Source organism: Brachyistius frenatus, unplaced genomic scaffold (assembly GCF_029030835.1).
Source record: "Brachyistius frenatus isolate BFR_SWC_R1_liver_20210118 unplaced genomic scaffold, ASM2903083v1 Contig_23, whole genome shotgun sequence".
Taxonomy (NCBI): domain Eukaryota; kingdom Metazoa; phylum Chordata; class Actinopteri; family Embiotocidae; genus Brachyistius; species Brachyistius frenatus.
The window spans coordinates 2,922,686-2,943,726 of NW_027210622.1; the positions used below are offsets into that span (position 1 = coordinate 2,922,686).

A 21,041-nucleotide genomic window follows, 5' to 3' on the forward strand; every position below is an offset into this window, starting at 1 on the left:
ATTTTACTAAATAAAAGATATCAAATATTCATGATTTTGACTGTTGATTTGGTTCATCAGCGTCCCCCTTTGTCTGGAACCTGCTTTGCAATCTGGGGGCACTGTGAGATTTGAAGACGGTGGTAGTAACAGGGATTTCGCTTGAACGTATGGTCTCGGTGACACTAATAAGTGAGGCAACGTTGGGTCCTCAGCTAACAAATCTGACATGAACAAAGACAAAAAGAAAGTCATCAGTTCAAATTGTCATGGGAGTTTTATTTCATCAGGGACAAATTCAAACCACTATAGCATCACTTTGAAGTTACCAGCAGGTTTTTATTTTCAAGACTTCACAAAATAGGCTGACGTTTTTCTCATTCATCACAAACAGGACAAAGAACACCAGTTTCAGGACACACTCAGTAGATCTCCAGTACCTCCGCTCCTTCATCACTTCTCAGCAGTGGTGGTGGAATCAAGTGTCCACAACCCCTGAAAAGTGACCATGAGATGTTGCAGTCACACTATTGTCAGATAAGGTGTGCAACCTGCTGTTGTTTTGATATTTAATAAGTAGGCAAACCCACAACAGTAGTAAAAGTTCCCCATTTTGGGGCTATAGATAGTGTCCACAAACCCAACACATTGGTTTATATAGCATTTATTATCAACTTACTGTCCATTTAAATGAACACAATACAACTTGACACATTAAAATCAGCCTTGCCCTTCAACTCTCACCATGAATTCAGACTCAGAGCAAGTTATCATTCCAGTCTGTTCAAGGTCAGGCTTTGCCACAAACATGAATCAGTGTACTGGAGTGGAGCAGCACGAGCCAACATCACAGCTCACAGGTAATATGGACACTTAATGCAACAACTGAGAGATGTGAGAATCTGTTGAACAGAAGACAGCTGTATCAAAGAGGGCAGACAGAGGAGTGTGCTAATGTATGGTTTGTGTCAATGACAGAAATGTAAAAAGAAGCAAATGTTGTTATTTCTTGTATTGTGTTTCAGTGAGCCATGAGCTCAGGGTTGACTCTGGATGTGTCGGCGCAGCTCCTGGGCTTTATCCCTCAGCTCAGGTCTGCTGTCTGACTGCAGCGTCGACAGCGAGCGCTGCAGCTGCTCCCGACTCTTCACAGACACACAGTCCCACTGTTCGCTCTCTGGTAATAGCAGACATGCACAGGAATATTTCATCAGTAACCAGGTTTATGTTCACCACCGTAGCAACTCTCATTTATTAAATAGGAGACACAGGCTGATGAGAAAAACATTTAATTCAAATTAAACCGAGTTGTTCAGATATTTAACTACAAGTTATGAAAAAATATGGTCTTCATAGTAAACATAGATGAAAAGTGAGAGCATCACAAAGGTCATTAGGATATATTTTGTTAATGGGAACGATCAATGTCTGCACAAAATTTCAATCTAAGATTTGTTGTGATGTTGCAGTCTGGACAAAAGTGATGATTACCTTTGAACAGTAGAACTTTAGTAGCACTTAAAATGGCACTTACTGATAGCATTTTGTAGTTTGGCTTTCTTGAAGAAATTGTATTTTCTTGATTCTTGTTGTTCTGGGTTTTGTACCCTCGTGGTTGAAATGCACTTATTGTAAGTCGCTTTGGATAAAAGCGTCAGCTAAATGAAATGTAATGTAATATAATGTAACGGACACTGAGATTTTGCCTGACTGCTCTAAAAAAAAAAATGGCAAGACATTTGAGGATCTGAGGATATACTCCCTTTAAAATGCCTGAAAAAGTATAAATATACAATTCAACAGTATAGAAAAGCTGCCTCAGCAGAAATAGTGGCTCTTCCATTTCACAAACCCGCTCCATTACAAGAACAATAAATTATTTTATAAGAGCAATAAATAATTACCTCCAGTTCTCTTTACGATCAGATCCACTACTGACAGGGCCTCTGTCCTCACAGAGGAGTAACTTTTGTTTTCTGGATAGAAGGACAACGGATTCGGTGATGAAATGCACAAACAACATGACACTATAATTTAAACTAATATGAAATAGTGAGGGTCTTACCTAAAGGGTATGTGAGAGCGGCACAGGTCTCTGTGAGGATCTGTGACAAAGCATTGAAGTCTTCACTGCCCTTCTCTAGCAGCAATAACCTAGAAAGAACGAACGAACGTTAACGAGACACATTTTATCAGCTGAATAACTTGGGGTTCAAAACTAATTTAAAAGTTGATTAATTATGAGAAAAGGTTCATAAGGCTATTCTTTGTTTGGTCCTTACCCCTGGAAGTATGCCTTCATGCACTGTAGAACTCCGAGCTGGACTTTCCAGGTGCTCAGCTTGAGCTTCTCACACATTAGACTGCACACCTCCACTTGGAAACGTGCTACAGACACACAATGATTTGAATATTACACGTTGAAGGCCACATCTTCGTCCCCCAGCAGCCCACCTACATCTGTAGCCCAATATCAAGGTAGTTCAGACACAGAGCATAAGTGTTAATTGTGAATGACACAAAAGTCGTAGGGCCTTGTCAGTGGTGAGTACAGCAACATGAGCGGTCCTAAAACACATGTTAAAGTGTAATAAAGTATAAAAAAAGGGAAACCAAAATAACTAAAGATAAATACAAATATTTCATCTATTCAGTTCAGTACATGAAGAGCATTGCATTCAGGTTTGGATGCAAGCTCAAGATTCAAAAGAGGAAGGATGGTCCAGCACATTGTTTGACTTATAAAAAAAAGAAAGAAAAAAAAAAAGGAAATGATTTTATACCTCAAACCTTGATGCATAATATTGTTGTGGGAACGTAAACCAGCGTACAGGATTCATATTTAACTGAAGCAATATACTGCATAATATGTAAATGTCGTACCCTGAGTCTGTGTGTTTCTGGGCCAACTCTTTCCAAGCGTCTCAAAAGCACAAAGCAGAGCGTCAGTCTTCAGCTCCTTCTCCTTCACATCTTTATCATCATCATCTTCCAGTGACCTTGGGGATGCACCACCACTCTCTGGACAGCTCTGTTGGGAAGACAGATTGAGCACCATTAAAAAGGCGTCTTTAAAATGCCATTAAATAACAGCTGATATCAGATGAAGATGGAATCTGACCTTCTTGATCAAAGGGAAAAGGATGTCTGCCATGTCGCTGAAACGGTCCTCCTGGCTGCTGCGGAGCACATCTCCAGCACAACGCAGAGCTGCCATTTTGTACACCAGATTCTCCTTGCGGCATTCCTTCAAAACAATCTCCAACACCTCTGAGATGGTGGGTTGGCCGCTGCAAGGCTTCTTTAGCTCTGCGCTAAAAGCCCAAGGAAGAATGGGAGCAATAAGGCATAAAGAACAGGAAGTGAACGCTGTGTTCCAAATAAAATTGGCAGCAATAGGAAAAAGTCGTGCAAGACATCTCACCTGCATTTTGACACTACTGATCCAATGGCTTTCAACAGCTCCTCCTGGAACAAAAGCAAAAACATAAATATGAAACCAAAATTCTGTTTTTGACCCAACAATTTATTTCTTATTTCATGTTCCACGGTTTTGTTAACAATAATTACCTTTCCAGCCCATGTGCGTCCAGATAGTCCCTGCATCAAAGCTGTCAGCACCAAGCCAAGGTGTGGTGCCACTAATGAGCCTGTTTGTTCCTTGGCAACAGTTGCCATGGCAGCTGCACCCTGAGCCTTCATCTTCCAGGACTGGGACTGCAGTGCTTTCTGTGTGATGGTAATCAGCTCAGTCATGTAGAGTCTGATGCCTCCAAAGCTTCCTGATATCAAAGAAAAGTTTTGATTAATTAATAATGCATTATTTGTATTACCTAAACCAAGGAAGTTATGTTTTTGATGTTTACTAAAACTTCGGACCCGATTTTAATGAAACTAGTGCTGTGTTCCAAATGGTGCACTTGTGCACTAACACTGCATAAGTGCGTTCACTTTGTCAAGTACAGAAACATGCAGTGCACAAGTACCAGGATGATGCACTCAAAACACACCAAAAAAGAAGTGTGAAATGCTGGACAACTTTCCACCCTAAACAGTCACCATCTTGGCTCCGTAGAGGAAGGGGCGGGGTTAATGGTGTGAAGAATTTTCAAATTAAGGCTCTGAGGAAGCTGCAGCTGAACACCACACAAAAGTTGTTTTTTTTCCACTACTGCTGCTGGAAAAAAGAATCAGTGTGTTTATTAAATGTGTTAAACAGGAAACAAAAAAACATTAGTTTCTGAGTAAAATAATTAAAGCTACATATATTTTGGCGGGTGACGTATTAACATGCTGAGGTCATTTCCAGCCAGTGAAGAGAGGCAGTGTGTGGATTGAAACACTACTCTGTCATAATTACTGCACTACACAGCAACATGGATGAGCACTATTTGTTAGGGTATGACAGGAAGTATGTTGTTTGGTACACAGCACTGGTGAACGGGTGAAGCACGAGCCGAGGAACAACCCACAGAATTTTGAGGCAAACAGACAAATTGTTTTTAATTTTCATTAACATTGCAAGATAGGATATTTGGCCTACTAAATGCCATACATTTTAGAATCCAGTAAATGGCGGTAAAGCTCAATATTGCCAAAACTGTCCGTTCTAGAAATACGCCAAGTCTATAACAAAGTCCACATTCACGGGTACCAGTAATTCTCTGAGATAGAAGATGAGATGTACTTGCTCAAACTTAATACAACAAGAAGTTGTTATGAAGCACTTGGGGACAGCAGTTTCACAGGGCAGAACAGGAACTGGTACAACAGCTGAGATGTAGGGCTTTAACTAGGCACAAGGCATTTTAACATTATTCTTAAATTTTGGAACTCTATCTAGACATGTATAGGGTTTGTAGTTGAAGATTTGAATACCATAGTAGAGTGGACTATTGACTTTGGTGGAGGTTTGCCCTTCTAGTTTATGTTGTATTGGTGTACCTCACCTGGAACGTTCTCCTGCCACACCTCAGCCCACAGCGTGGCATCATGGTTCTCCCCTTTCTCCTCATCAGGACCTGGAGCCTGATGCATGCCCAAGAAGGCCAGTGGCAGGGCCACTCCTGCATGGCCCTTCAGCACATCTGGACTGTAGTGGCTGATGGCATGCACTGTCAACGCACATGATGACTTGTACACAGGTTCTGCAAGTAAAAAGGAGTGGGAGGAAAGGCGGAAAGAAGAGGAAAGTGTAGTCTGGAAGTTAGTATTGAGTTTAAGGCACAAACAACTTTGACTTAAAAATGAGGGTAATGATATATTTCATGCCGTCTCACCCTCTTTCTCCAAGTACCAGGTGTTGAGCTTCAGTAGTAGTTTTTCTACACTGCTGTCTTTTGCGGTCTGATAGAGAAAACAAACATCCAGATAATTTTTTATAAATGATTAAAATGTTAACAAACCATTATTTTATTCCCAGTCATTGAGAAATCCTGTGGTGTGATAATTGTCAGAAGATTACTTGTTAAAAGTAGTGCTTACCCTGACTAGATGTCCCAGAGCAAAAGCAAATGCTTTCTGTACTACACTGCTTCTGTCATGGATGCCATTCAACAGGGCACTCATCAGTTTACCTGAAAACACCGAAAATATCCCCATGATTAGTTCACTTGCACCAAACAGACAATGCATAAACAAATGAAATCTTGTGCTGCACCTGAGTATGGAGTAAGGTCCTGGGGACACTGCACTGAGAGGGAGACAATTACACTAGCACAGCCACCCTAAGAAAAAGAGTCAAAAAGAGCCAGCGTGTGAAGGGAAGGTGAATGGATGTAAAAGAGATTCATAAGAAGACAAAGAAGAAGGTCATCTGAGCAATAACAAATGAATTCATGACTGCAGGACTGAGTTGTACCTTGGTGCCCAAGCCCACTCCACTCTTAAGCAGCTCACAGAGTCTGGGAACCAGCTCCCCCAGCACAGAAACATCCAGGTGCTGCAGACACTGCACACAGGGACACATCCTTACACAACAGACCTCACTGGCGTTTATGATGTCCTGTAAGAAATCTCACATTCTTTCCCATAAAACCTACAATATAGGTCTAAAGACTCAGAGGTCATGTGAAGGCATTTTTTTAATTTTTTATTTACCATGTTAACAGTCTCCATCATTGGAGAGGACTTTGCAGCACTCAGCCTGGCTGCATCCATGGCACTCTGGAGAGGCAGAATGAACACAACTAATGACCATGTGAACTCTAACTTGTGACAAATTGACAGGCTTACAGGCTGAGGTTACCTTCTCCTGCTCTGTGGCTCGGAGACTGAGGTAGTTGAGGACCTGAGGCTCCAGTGTGCTCAGGGCCTCCAGCAGGGCCGGGATCAACCGGGCAGCGTGAGGCTTTAGTCTGGCTCCGGCGGTCTTACTAATCTTCACCAGGGTCTGGATGCTGGCAGGAGGAGAACAGATTGGTTGAGAGAGAACGAGCAAGACACAGAACAAAATGATGACCTAGTAATGTAATGGCTGAACACCATGTCTTGTTAAATAGATTTAAATGATACATTTCTTGTTGGTTTGGGGATTTTGATCAATAAAAGGTGTCAATTACTGAAAATAATGAGCAATTAACGAGTAAACAGACTGACATAACCCAACGTTATCTTTGCAGGATCATATGAAGCTAAACTGTAAATTGTTGAAAATCCATTTTGATTTTGCTGTGGTTGAACAAATGTGAGAAAACACAACTTTCAAAGTTGCTAAGCTCCAAAACAATATCAAAACCCAGTTAGCCATCAATCCCAAATTGCAAAGATGTTGCAACAAGTATTTAACTCCCAGACATAAAGCACAAGTGTCCTCAATACGACATTATTCTCAATATAGGAATAATGTCACACAAGAACTAAGACCACATTCATTGAGGAAAATGTTACCTGAGCGCTCGAACCTCTGAGACATTGCTAATAATGCCTTTTTCCAGCAGGGTCGGTAACATCACCGCCACAGTTCTCTGGGCTGCAGAGCCTGAAGACTCACACATACGAGTGCACACCTGGACAGAGACGCAGAGTGTTGATGGACAGGACATACACATATGGTATGTGCACACAAACTAACACAAGCATATACACAAAGGCCCGCCCTGTGTGAGAAACAGCCTTTACCTTACTGAGTGTTTTCAGTGTCAGGTCTGCAGCCTTCCTCACAGACTCCTAAAATGAAAACATGAAGTCAAAATCTCATTTAAAAAAAAAACTAGAAAAAAATAAAAAAATAACTAGTTGCATGTTTCTAATGTGTTTACAGTTATTTCACTGTATTCAAGTATATGTTATCTACTGAACAGGGCTTTTTGCAATGTGTCAGAACAAATGACCCAAGTCAAAATCACTCCTCTGGTGCCTGCAAAATGAAAGCAACACTGATTTCTGATTATTTCCTTCTTACCTTGATGTCATCAAGGACTCTGAATAGTGTCTCCCACATCTCAGATAGGTGATCAATAAGATCATCAGCCTGACGCCCGCGAATCAGGTCGTTCAGAGCCAGGCAGCTGAAATTAAATACCATTAATCAAAAACACATTACTTTCATACAAGAATGTGAGCCGCTAGCTCACTCTTTTTCTAAACAAGTTGCACTGAATGCAACAGAAGACCTCAATTATTAGATACAATAATTATGGGGGTCACATTGAAATGGTTAATTATAAGTCCAATAGTTACTGTAATTAAAACAGTTCAGGCCCATTAGAGAGGACCTCCGGATAAATTTGAAATACAAGTAAATTGCCGTTTTGGCACATTATACCTGGAAAAGATTCCAGATAACTTCACGGCACAGGACAAAGATCTCTTTCAAATACTTTTGGCTGCTAGCAAGAGAGTCATTACACAGACTCTCTTGCAGATAAACCCTTCAAAAAGGACTGTAAAAAAAGACAACAACAACAAATACTGTTGTCTGTTTCAATACACTAGTTTCTATTTGAAAATAATAATAATAATGAAAAAAAACATATAGTCCAATGAAAGCATTTACGAAAAATCAAGTAGGCCCTCACAGTCAATGATCAGTCTTAATACCGTATATTTCTAGGAGGTGTATTAAGTTTCTTAGGAAGTGTAGGACGTATCTCTGCGTGTATTTTTGTTGTACCTGGACTCCCGCACTCTCCAGGTGTTACTGGTCAAGTTGGAAATGACATCCTGCAGAATCTCCTTAAGATACTTATCCACCTGGAAAACATCAGAACAAGCAAACATAAACACATTTCTTCTAATGGTGATAGTCTTTTGCATCCATGCATACTTCCATTCATTTTCACATTTGGGATTGTATTTGTACTGGTTTCCTACCAGGGTCTTATCAGTGACCAAGGCATCCCAGATGCTGGTCATGGCCTGACGGATGCTCAGGTTGGGGTCAAACTGGTAGCGGTACAGACGAGGCACTAACTGGGGCAGGAACGGCGCCAGCTGCTCCCCGGCCTTGGCTGCGATCATGTGGAAACCAAAAGCTGCTCCCTGAAAGGAGAGAATTATATATATAAATAATTATAGGTAAGGTCAAGAGGGGGGAGGCAACATCAAAAAGTCAGGAAAAGGGAAGATGTTATTGAGTATGAGCCTGATACCTTGCGCGAGTTCCACATTGCATGGTGATTGGCCAGGTTCATGAATTTGTACACAAGATCTGGTTGGTTCAGGTCGCTGGCCAAAGAGCAGAGCTCCTTGTATGTAGTCAGGCCGTGACTGTTGTGTATACAAGAAGGAGAAAAGGATTCATTGAAACCCACAAAAACATGCTCAGAATTCTAAACAGTTTTTAGAATTTTCATTGTACCAGGACTAAAATAAGAGCAAAAGGTGTCTGCTGATGGTGACATGACTTACCCGTCAGGTGTTTTCCCCAAACCTTCTCCTTGGAACACCTCTGTATCTTCTGAGACTGCATGTCTCACTCTGTTTGCAAAAATAAATAAGCATTTGATAATATATTCACAATGCCACATATGTTGCGCTCTTCCCTTTTCTCCCCTACAGATATGAAACTCTTGGCTTTTGATTCTCTCTCTTTTCATTCCCTCCCGCTTTACTCAACCATTCACTCACCTTTTGCCAGTCATGAGTGTTTCCACCAGGGTGGACACCAGTTCCTGCTGGTCACCCTCTCCTCCCATCTCATAGACAAGGCCGAGGCCTTTAGATGCCGCATCCTGACTCAACTCTAGATGTAAGAAAAAGAAAAAAAAAGAGAGAGATGATGAAGAGAGAAGGAAAGGGTGCAAAGTGGTGGCTTTTTGTTTTATATTTGATCAGTCAGGTTAGACTGGACTCTAACTTACCATCAGGGTCTGAGAGAACAGAGATAAATGCCACCTGAATCTCCTTTAAATGGGACTGTGAGAGAAAAGAAAAAGGAAGAAAATGATTTGTATTTAAAATCCAAGTGATTTGACATATGCACAAAATGAAAAAGTTTGCACAAGTCTGAATGTCCCACCCCTAAATATTGTTATGCACATATACTGATGGTTTTCATTCTTTGAGATAAAACAAGATGCAGCCCTCAGTTAGTGATGATTCTGTTTTTATTGAGGATCTAATAAGGTCGATGAAGAGCTAATCTGAAAAGCGGTCAGACAGAATTTCTATGGAACATTTTTAGGCTTGTTTGTCCTTTGACTTGTGAAACCTTATGTTCTAGGTGTTCAGAGTCATATAGCTGCACTATACGCACCGTGATTTCCTTGTGATGGCCGAGTTTCTTGACCAGGGAGAGCAGCCAGATGCAGGCTGCCTGCCGGATGTGGGGGTTCTGGCTCGGTATGTACTTTGACAGGATGGAGTTGAGCACCCAAGGAACCACATCACTGTTTTTCACATCTGACAGGGAAGGAAATGTTGGAAATGGTTAAAGGACAAAAAAAAAGAAAAAAGGACAATTGTTTAAATTTTCTTAAGGACGCATTTGATTTTTAGATATAAATGGAGGATTATTATGTAAATGTCTGCTCAGGCGAATTAGTTTTTACATATCTCATATCTGACTACGGCAATACAGAGTTGCTAGACAGAAAACATGTCAGCACTTTAACAGCCACTGATACAATGCGACAGTGTTGCAGTGGTTAGCATTGTCGCTTCATAGCAAAAAAGTTCTGGGTTTGAATCCAGGCCTGGGCATTTCTGTGTGGAGTTTGCATGTTCTCCCTGTGCCTGCGTGGGTTCTCTCCGGGTACTTGGGCTTCCTCCCACCATCCGAAAACATGCACCTCAGGTTAATTGGTGGTTCTACAAATTGCCCTTAGGTGTGAATGAGAGCGTGAATGGTCTTTGTTTCTGTCTCTATGTGTTGGCCCTGTGATAGACTGGTGATCTGGTCCAGGGTGAACCCTGCCTTCGCCCAATGTGAGCTGGGATAGGCTCCAGCCCTCCCACCTCCCCCCCCCCACCCCACCCCCTGACCCGCTCAGGATAAAGCGGGTATCGATAATGGATGGATGATACAATGCAAGATATGGACCGAGACATTTGATCATTAGAAAATCTGCAGTGTGGACAGTCAGCCTTAACACATACTCAACAACCAAATCAGATTTGTGTGAACTTGAGAAATGCCCTCATCCAATCATTGCTATAATTCACATCTGTTTCACTCCAGCGTGAACAAATGTGTACAAAAAGTGATTAAAGTGCAACAAAACCTTTGCCTACAACTCAAAGTACTTACTGAGTGGCGGGCTGTACTGGTCCTCATTGCAGGTCCACGGGTCTCTGGCAGCTCCAGAGCTGGCCCCTATTGCAGCACTGGTGATGGCCTCTCCAACCGTGAACTGCAACTCCACCTGCTTGGCCTTGGAGAGAGAAAAAAGCTGTCATTAATAAGCTACTTAAAAGCTTCATAACAGCTCAAGTAGAAAAAAAAATACCAACTTCAGCTACAGCTAGACAGTCGAAATCTTCTAATGTTTACGCATACCTCAACAGAGTCCATGAGTCCCTGCAGCAGCTTCTTCTGATGAGGGAAGTCTCCGTCTCCCACTGGCAGGTAACCCAAGGTCATAATCGCCCGTTCCTTCATCTGGAACACAAAGGAAAAAGACAAACACAAACAAGACAATAAAGACAAAAATTAAGCGGGCCATCCAATCCTTCAGCTAAACACCCGATGTATTTCATTCATATAGTGTAACAGTGTGCACTAATGATGAACTCATCTCTCAGCAACCGCTTCTTCACTGGAGTTCAAGGTGTACCTTTGTGCTCTCCTTTCCAGAGGGGATGCGAGCCAGCAGGTTGTCCACGGTAGACAGTTTGGTGAAGCCCTCACCGTCTGCAGGGATCAGCAGGGTGCCATTACGCCCAATTTCTCCCAGAGCTGTACAGGCCGCCACAGCCAGCAGTGCACTGCTGTTGTCCAGGAAGGAACCTGGAGGGACATACACAAGGACATTATCTTACCTTACCTTAAAGTTTGTTAATGTTTTTTTTACAGGATAAAAAACATCACCCATTATAATCTAGGGAAAATGTCACAGCAATTTAATATTTATTTACTGTACTCTAATTGCTACCAAGTCAATAAATAAAGTCTAGAATATAGGAGATCAATGCAAAAATAAAAATGACATACCAATTGTCTTTGTGGCCATGGCAACAAGTTCCTCATCTTCCTGGGAGGTGATGCTCATTTGCTGCCTGGTGTTGTATGTGGAGTCAGAAGAAATGAGAGCTTTCTTCCTGCTCATGTTTCTTCCCACCATGTAGCCAAGAGCCAAGATAGCGCCATGCTGGGTCTCAGGACTCTGTGATTTCACAAAACCAATAAAGATTTAAGCAGGGTAACGATAAACACTTATAACATAAAGACTATCAAGTTGATGTGTAGAGACGGAGTGGCATACATGGTTGTCTTTGGTGATTTTGATCAGGTTCCGCACGGCTGTCTCCAGCTCGTTGCCAGTCATGGTGGAAATCACTACAGCATACAGCTGGGCTGCGAGCTCCCTCATGTCCTCCTTGTTCGTGTTCATCAGACTCTGGAAAAGAGCATCTCTTTTTACAGCTAAGTGTACTGATGACTGTGAAATGTGGAAAAACTCACGTTTTGACAACATTACAGGACACCTGAGTTTGACTAATTGTTTAGCGGTGCAGATTTTTGTCTCACTGTCTTAATACCATATTTTAATAATTACATGAACCAAATACTCACTTTAATCCAGTCAATTTTATCAGCGAATCTGGGAGCCAGTTTCCCCGGGCACACAGACACCACTTCCAGTAAACAGTACATAACTGGGATTCCTGTTGAGAGGTTAGGACGCACAAAAAAATACAACTTCCTTAAAAGCGCAAATACCAGTAAGTGCACACATTAATAAGTATATTAACATTTCTTCTAGCAGAGTTGATGTACATCAGGTATAAATTTAATTTACATTCCTTTATCAAAGTTGAAGTCTTTGAGGACAGCAGATTTAACAAAATCACCATGGGCAGGACCTTACTTTTTTTAACAAATGTTTTTGTCACTTTTAATCAGTCAGATACCTTAGAGGTCGATGAACAATTTTCAAGATATATATATATTTTTTGGTCTTTGACAATACTCCCTGGACTGCATTGATGATTTTGACTTACAGAAATAAACAGAAGTTAAACTGCAATACTAAAAATCACTTTATTCGTAAACAAGCACAAAATAACTTTTGGAACCGTGTCTTTCAGAAAAGCAGGTGAAGCTTTCTCACCTCCTACAGCAGACAGCAGCTGCTGCAGAAGCTCCATGTAGACATGTACAGGATTTGTCTCAGAGCCCTTTGACACTGAGGGCTGAAGGTCAGACGACAGCAGTGTGTGGACATAGCGGCCGATGGCGGGAGCATCGTCCTGCATATCGGACAAGCGTGTGGACATGGGCGTGGCCCCGGCACTGTAAGCTAAACACATCCTCAGGTAGATCATGATCTGGAGAAACAGGGAAAGCAAATGAAGAGGTCACTGAAGTACAAAAATCAAATTACCTCTCCAAAAATACACTGTGATTTTGCAAAGTCATCCGATGTCAAGATTAATGGATGCAGCAGGGTCCAGATCAATAATATTTACCTCCCCAAATGCAGACGGGTTGAAAGGAATTGTGTAGGTTCCAACAATGTACTTAGCTGGAGTCTTGAGCCTCTGAGCCGCCTAATAAAGATTTGAGGTTCATTATTTCATTTTCCAAAAATGACCACATTGCAGCAAGGGTACATATTTCCCCGAAGACAAGGAAAAACATGCAGGGAGCCTCACTTTCTCCTGGATGTAGGCCACCATGTCAGGAAAGGAGGGCATTGGCTTTGGTCCCTCCTTCTCTGAGCTCTTGGTAGGAAAAGCCCTCAGCACCCTCTGGGCCTCTCCAGATACCTCTTCCCTTCTACAACACAGTGAAAAAAACAAATTTTATCGTACCCCATTCTGAGAAGTACACCACTGAAACGCTCATCTTATTTGTATTGCAAATATATTCAAGATTCATTAAAATGCAGACAGCGTATTTTCGTTGCAGGTTATTTACTATGTTTGTTGCGTTTGTGGAACTTACGGGTCTCCAGCAGCCAGCAGCAGCAGGTATCTTGATGGCACGTGATCAGGACCAAACACTGTGCTGGCAAACTTCATGGCCACCTGGCGAACTTGCACCTCCGGCTGTCCCAAAGGAACAATAAGAGTGCTTGATTTGACTCCTGCATTGCTTCGTGACTAAACTAGCCAAAACACATGCGGTTTTTTTGGGTTTTTTTTTTTTTTTTTAAACCAAACACCTATTCTGCCAGTGTTCACTCACCTTTCCAATGTATGCAGCCACCAGGGCCTCCATTAGGTTCAGCAGTGCCCCCTGTAGGTTAGCATAAGCTCCAACCATCATAGACAAAGCCTCCTGAATGGCAAGACGGACATCAGACTCCTCCTGGAGAGTGATAGCAACATTTAAGAAACATCCATACAAAAAACATAACCGTGTTCTCCTACAAAAAAAAAATGTAGAAGAAGGATTAGATGAAAAACTATATTTGCTGAAATATATTGTAATGTTTTCAGAGCATTTTATGTTAGATTCTTTCACCTACCTTGCACATGGACTCAAAAAACTGCTGCACCAGTGCAATATCCTTTGTGAAGAGCTGTGGCATGCGACTAGAACAGATTATATAAAAAGTTCAATTGTTTTGCGTTTTGTTGTCCCATATAAAGCTGGCAATGTATCAGGAAAATAAAGTTGATTATTTCACTATACCTGGACAGCTTTCCAACAGCAGAGTAGGCAACACATAATAACTTGGGATCCTGCAAAGAAACATGAGGTTTATTAAGTATAAAACAAGCTAAACTGCATGAAGTCAGGTTTATGGATGTGTTGTCATTTGTATTTGACCTCTTTATATTCATTGATGAGCTTGGTAAGACCATTAAGCAGCATTAGGCCTAAAGGCTTATTAGTGTCTGGGCATCTGAAAAACAGGAGGGGGTGGGGGGATAAGCTCATATTTTACAAAATGCATACACATATTTATGGAAAGAAATGTATCTTGGCTGTTTTGAGACAACAGGAAAAATGTACTTGTCTTACATCATGCAGATGTGATGGACAAACTGTAAGGTGAGAGACAGCAGTTTGTTGTTGGTGTTGGCTCCAAACAGACCGTCGTACACAACCTACAGAGGAAAGAAAACTGGTTAGCTGAGTTGTTGTGATCAAACTTGGTACTTGATTAAAAAAAGCATTTCTTAGCGCAAGAACTCCTATAACCCATTAGCAAAACTGCATCTTGAAAATTGAGAATTTTAAAAATGTACCCACAAGCATCAATATGCGTACCTGGATATTAGCTGGAAAGCACTCCGCAGCCAGGCGTGACCGAAGAAGATGTGGCAGAATCTTCAGTTTGACTCTTGTGCTTACTGGCTCGTGTTTCAGCTCTTGCTTCACACTGCCACCCTACAGTTCATAAATGAAAGTATCATACAGTTATATATTTAAACAAAATCACAAGTTAGTAAAAAATAAAATGTCGAGTTTACAAACCTTTGATTTGAGAGGAACATCACCCAGATACACCTTGAACATCTTGTTAATAATCAGAGGATTGTTCCAGTCAATGATGCTGGAATAGAACATAAGTACATTATTGATGATGCTGATAAAAGTTTACACTTTCATTCATTTTGTCAGCCAGGTTTACCCAATAAATAGGGGAGTTAGTTTCTAAATGACTGGGCGAGAGGACTGATTATAAGTGAATGACTTGTAGTTAATGATGCAGATTTAAACCGGGTGCGTTTGCCAGCTCCTTCACCTACCTCTGTTTGCTCCTCAGCTCCAGATCAGCTGCAGTGGCCACACTGTGTCTTGTGTCACTTGAAGCCACCACCAAGTGAACCACCGTCTCCACTTCTGGGACCTGCTTTGCCTCAATGAACTTCACTATGCCGAGCTTACACTGTTGAAACCAAGTACAAAAGGAGTTATTAGGTGGTTCTCAAAATAAACACAACACATTAGGCATCACGCATCACATTTACCTACAAGCCATTACAGATGTTAAAATACAGGGGTTTAGACATGAACTTCAAACTGACTGTACTTAAAGCTAATTATACAAATGCTGTACATCATTCTGAATTGAGGTGCTAATTATTTTGAATAGCGTCAAGCTTGGCATAGTAAGAATACACAAGCAAATGACCTGCCCAGACAGACAGAACTACAGTCACCTGCTCTAGCTGCTCAGCATTCCACTGAGCTTCTCCTATCACCCTCTTGGCAGCATAGACATTCATCCCCGGGGGAGGCTGGGGGAGACCCTGGCTACCTGCAGCCACTGCCCCATCCACAGAATTCCCCTGGGAGGAGGATGGAGCAGGGCGAGTCGGAGATTCATTCAGCACAAACCTGGAAGAGTCAAAGAGAGAACGAGTCAACACTCTAGTTCAAGATGCTTCTGATGAACAACTACTACACTAATTTTACTGAAGGTGGGACCCTCTGAGAGCTTTGGTCATTTAATACTTAATCCACACAGCAGGAACTCACCCATAGGGCATCAGCAAAACATCTAACATGAACTCCAGCAGTAGGTGCACTGTCTTTGGCCGTTCAGTTAGGTTAAATGGAGACGCGTTCTTGGAGGTGTCTGCAGGATACTTCATATGGTAAAGTGTGGGGATCAGCAGGTGCATCAGGCTAAAAGAACAAAGAGAGGATGGGGAGGAAAAAAACAAAAAAAGAGAGTTCAACAAAGGGACAAATAACAACAAATCAGGTCAAATAAAGACGAACGAGGTAATATCTCTGCATACCTTTAAAGATGTGTCAGTCAAGAAAAAATGAACAGTCTATCTGAAAAACATACTTCTTTTCATCCAGTATTATGATAAACGTAAACATAAGTGTACATACTAAAAGTTTGAGTGTGTGTGTCCCCCTCACCTGTCCTGCTGTGGCTGTGGCTTTCCCTCCATGGCAGTGAGGAGGGTCGGGGCCAGCTCACACTGTTTTCCCACTTCCAGACGAGGGTAGCCCATTTTAATGTAGATGATGGTGAAATTCTGTAAATAAATGTAACCATCACTACACCCGTCTTACGTAACAGACCAATTTTAATAAAGTAATAGAACAAAGAAAATCAATCTAAGATCAGTGGCATGCCCACATGAGCATGTTCACTTTGAAGCAGTCCACTTTTATTATATGCATTAAAATAAACGGCACCCAGACGTTGATCCAGACAGGCAGTCATCTCATTAGTTAACAAGTTATTAGTAACCTAATATTTAGGTGTGGTGCCTTACCAGTGTTGAATCTTAAAATGATTCAGTAAATTTTGCACTGTACTCTCAACCAGCATCTTATCTCTACCTTTTTACCTACAGTAATGTCTGTGTAATTGGGACCATGAGCAAAGCAAATTAGTGACTGACAAAAAACAACAAAAAAATCGACATTAAACATCCTCCCCCTTACAACCTGCATTGTAAAATGAGATTCTTACCGTGACAAAGGAGGCGGCTGCAGGGTCTTGATACTGTACCAGCAAAGTTTCTACTGGCAGCTGAATCTTGGGTCTGCTTTTTATCCTCTTGTTCAGGTGCACCAACAACTCCATAACCTAGCAGAGGAGGCACAAGTTTGATTATGTAGTTTAGTACATTATGATAGACTCGCTGACCAGAGAGAAATACCCAAGCTCCTTACAAGTATCTTTGCATCAGGAGGAACTTAATCTGAACAGAACTTCTGATGTCATGATTCTGACATGTATTCACACATTGTATGAGGTTTGGCTGTAGACCACAAACTCAAGGGTCATCTTTATATCTCTGTAGGCAACACCCTTCTTACTTTCTTTCTCACGCCCTCCTGAACGCTGGACAGCTTGAGGAGAACAGGAGGTAGGAACTTGGAGATAATGTCCTGCAGCTGTTCGTCTGTCTCCGCATGGCCCAGACGAAGGAACACACGCTCCAGCTGATCTGTCAAAAACACATTCAAACACCATAATCAGCTTTTATGTCTCGTTTTCCAAGGTGATATTTCTCATGCCCCAAGAACGAACGCTAAACATAGCTTACAGATAGATCGCTCGTACATCAGTTCAAATACATTTCACAATATCTTTCATTCAAATATAGGAAGTCCGACCCAACTGGGTTTGTGCAGCCACATGCAAAATCAGCCTGTGCGACCTTCAGCTTCATACAGACGGAGAACAATACACAAGCAGGCATGTTGCTGCAGTTTGGCTGATATGGTCGTCGTGTCAAGCTGCCGTGTTGGTGCAACCATCACCCAGCCCTGCCTCTTCTCTCCTGGCACGGCTCACCAAGCAGCTAGCTACCACAACTGTCAAGACTATCCACGTATTTGTATCGGGTTTTTTTTTTTTTTTTTTTTCCCCTGTTTAACCACTGGCTTCTCACTACCAGTGACACCCCGCGCAACTAATCCTAAATGTCCTAAATATGCGAGTTGTAAATCTACACGTTAAAAGTTTGATAAATGGATGTATATTAATAGAATACGTGTTAGTTTCATTTTGACCATGACTGGGCAAACGGCCTCCTGACGTTAGCATTCTAGCTCGCTATATAGCCGAGTAGCTAGCTGTTGTTCCTGCCCCCGTTTTTAACTGAAGGAAGCTTTATCGTTACTTCAAAAAACATCTTAATCGTTAGCATGAAGACAGTATGCTCTTAATTTTTTTTAATTTTTACCATCAGAGACGTAATAATTTGAACATATTAATCGCCAATAACGCAGCAAGAAACTTACTGAGTTCATCCTGGGCAGCCATGTTTGCAGAACGTCACCAGCGCCCCCTCAGGTGACTGAACGCAACTGCACTCCGCCCTGCCACTCCTCAGCGACATCACGAAAACATCACAACGAACCAATTATCAAACTAACGTCAATGAGGCATAAATTGTGCATTACATGCCTAATTCTACATATATGACTGCAATTCACACTGATGCTCCGTATGACCATAAGACACAATGCTACCTTTCTATTATTTCTATTATATAGGTTAGGTTAGGTAGTTACTTTATTAATCCCCGAGGGGAATTTTTTTTTTTTTCGCTACAGCAGCATACAGGAAGCAATAGATAATAATAATAGAATAATAGAAAGCAATAAAATAGCAGTAAAATAGCATTAAAAATATAAAATGCACAGTATATACAGTATATACCTATATATACAGTGGGTACAAAAAGTATTCAGACCCCTTTAAATTTTTCACTCTTTGTTTCATTGCAGCCATTTGCTAAAATCAAAAAAGTTCATTTTATTTCTCATTAATGTACACTCAGCACCCCATCTTGACAGTAAAAAACAGAAATGTAGAAATTTGTGCAAATTTATTAAAAAAGAAAAACTGAAATATCACATGGTCATAAGTATTCAGACCCTTTGCTCAGTATTGAGTAGAAGCACCCTTTTGAGCTCGTACAGCCATGAGTCTTCTTGGGAATGATGCAACAAGCTTTTCACACCTGGATTTAGGGATCCTCTGCCATTCTTCCTTGCAGATCCTCTCCAGTTCCGTCAGGTTGGATGGTGAACGTTGGTGGACAGCCATTTTCAGGTCTCTCCAGAGATGCTCAATTGGGTTTAGGTCAGGGCTCTGGCTGGGCCAGTCAAGAATGGTCACAGAGTTGTTCCGAAGCCACTCCTTTGTTATTTTAGCTGTGTGCTTAGGGTCATTGTCTTGTTGGAAGGTGAACCTTCGGCCCAGTCTGAGGTCCAGAGCACTCTGGAAGAGGTTTTCTTCCAGGATATCTCTGTACTTGGCCGCATTCATCTTTCCTTCAATTGCAACCAGTCATCCTGTCCCTGCAGCTGAAAAACACCCCCATAGCATGATGCTGCCACCACCATGTTTCACTGTTGGGATTGTATTGGGCAGGTGATGAGCAGTGCCTGGTTTTCTCCACACATACCACTTAGAATTAACGCCAAAAAGTTCAATCTTGGTCTCATCAGACCAGAGAATCTTATTTCTCATAGTCTGGGAGTCCTTCATGTGTTTTTTGGCAAACTCTATGCAGGCTTTCATATGTCTTGCACTGAGGAGAGGCTTCCGTCGGGCCACTCTGCCATAAAGCCCTGACTGGTGGAGGGCTGCAGTGATAGTTGACTTTGTGGAACTTTCTCCCATCTCCCTACTGCATCTCTGGAGCTCAGCCACAGTGATCTTTGGGTTCTTCTTTACCTCTCTCACCAAGGCTCTTCTCCCACGATTGCTCAGTTTGGCTGGACGGCCAGGTCTAGGAAGAGTTCTGGTCGTCCCAAACTTCTTCCATTTAAGGATTATGGAGGCCACTGTGCTCTTAGGAACCTTGAGTGCTGCAGAAATTATTTTGTAACCTTAGCCAGATCTGTGCCTTGCCACAATTCTGTCTCTGAGCTCCTTGGACAGTTCCTTCAACCTCATGATTCTCATTTGCTCTGACATGCACTGTGAGCTGTAAGGTCTTATATAGACAGGTGTGTGCCTTTCCTAATCAAGTCCAATCAGTTTAATTAAACACAGCTGGACTCCAATGAAGGAGTAGAACCATCTCAAGGAGGATCAGAAGAAATGGACAGCATGTGAGTTAAATATGAGTGTCACAGCAAAGGGTCTGAATACTTATGACCATGTGATATTTCTGTTTTTCTTTTTTAATAAATTTGCACAAATTTCTACATTTCTGTGTTTTTCTGTCAAGATGGGGTGCTGAGTGTACATTAATGAGAAATAAAATGAACTTTTTTGATTTTAGCAAATGGCTGCAATGAAACAAAGAGTGAAAAATTTAAAGGGGTCGGAATACTTTCCGTACCCACTGTATATACAAACAACCAAGAACACAGACAACTGTTATTGTTGTGTGATGGATTTTGCCAGAGGTGAGTTATTGTATAGTCTTACATCATACAGGCCTATTTATGATATAATACTTACTGACAATGTTCATGCTACACAAATATTAATTTCACAATCATGCCTAAAATATTCATAATGCATACTATGGACTAGTTTACTGTATTGAATCTGTTTAATCTGGATTTAGTTTGGTCAAACTAAGGTTTTAAACTCTGATTTAACTGGAATTTCTTTACATACATTTTATTCTTCATCTCTAATCTGCTTCATGTGTTGCCAAAGTACCCTCTTAAACAACACAGTGTGCGATTATACTGCCTCTTCTGAATGTAAGCATCAACCATACATCCTTGGTACATAAAGCACTGTAAACATTAAGGTTTCCTTTTACAACATTGCCTAACATTTTTAATGTAACACTCCATAAAGTTGCTGTCATTACCCGATCCATTAAAGATTAGTAAAGCTTTAAGGTTGAAGAAATATAACAATTTGTTTGGCATTTCATTTAAGCTTTTGATTTTGTTCAAGCAATTGTGTCTAACTGTTTTGCCTTAAAGTGCCCAATGAACTGCAAAATTTAGATTCAAGACTCAATTTTCAGTTTATTTATTTCTATTTCTCAGCAATATATTGAGATTATATCATATCCTGATATGAAACTAGAGGATTAGATGTTATCTC

General features: G+C 41.3%; 1 protein-coding gene across 1 annotated transcript; it reads right to left on the minus strand.

Annotated features, from left to right (window-relative positions):
* Positions 1-237: 237 nt before the first annotated feature.
* ecpas (Ecm29 proteasome adaptor and scaffold) lies at positions 238-18,314 on the minus strand. The gene is made up of 49 exons (XM_069697376.1): positions 18,257-18,314; positions 17,327-17,457; positions 16,977-17,093; positions 16,415-16,533; positions 16,019-16,168; positions 15,700-15,877; positions 15,286-15,425; positions 15,011-15,089; positions 14,804-14,923; positions 14,555-14,640; positions 14,360-14,435; positions 14,222-14,271; positions 14,055-14,121; positions 13,772-13,894; positions 13,529-13,632; positions 13,237-13,360; positions 13,051-13,131; positions 12,693-12,909; positions 12,155-12,246; positions 11,844-11,978; positions 11,573-11,744; positions 11,196-11,368; positions 10,919-11,020; positions 10,670-10,793; positions 9,677-9,822; positions 9,282-9,336; positions 9,049-9,163; positions 8,830-8,898; positions 8,571-8,688; positions 8,293-8,460; positions 8,093-8,172; positions 7,382-7,487; positions 7,099-7,146; positions 6,868-6,986; positions 6,227-6,377; positions 6,079-6,144; positions 5,840-5,929; positions 5,639-5,705; positions 5,464-5,555; positions 5,259-5,325; positions 4,929-5,126; positions 3,550-3,761; positions 3,404-3,447; positions 3,101-3,293; positions 2,863-3,010; positions 2,262-2,367; positions 2,045-2,133; positions 1,884-1,955; positions 238-1,156 (listed from the first exon to the last, which is right to left on the minus strand). Exons 1-49 carry the CDS (start codon positions 18,276-18,278, stop codon positions 1,017-1,019), a joined length of 5,541 nt encoding a protein of 1,846 aa, XP_069553477.1. The 5' UTR covers positions 18,279-18,314; the 3' UTR covers positions 238-1,016.
* Between the last annotated feature and the right edge of the window lie 2,727 nt (positions 18,315-21,041).

What these genes read in the sequence shown, in the direction of transcription:
- ecpas (XM_069697376.1), bottom strand. Translation starts at nt 18,278, where the DNA reads ATGGCTGCCCAGGATGAACTCA. An exon ending in ATGCTGAGCAGCTAGAGCAG is followed by an intron (nt 15,426 to 15,699) that starts GTGACTGTAGTT and finishes TGGTTTCAACAG; the next exon opens with TGTAAGCTCGGCATAGTGAA. An exon ending in TGGCTGCATACATTGGAAAG is followed by an intron (nt 13,633 to 13,771) that starts GTGAGTGAACAC and finishes CCTTTGGGACAG; the next exon opens with CCGGAGGTGCAAGTTCGCCA.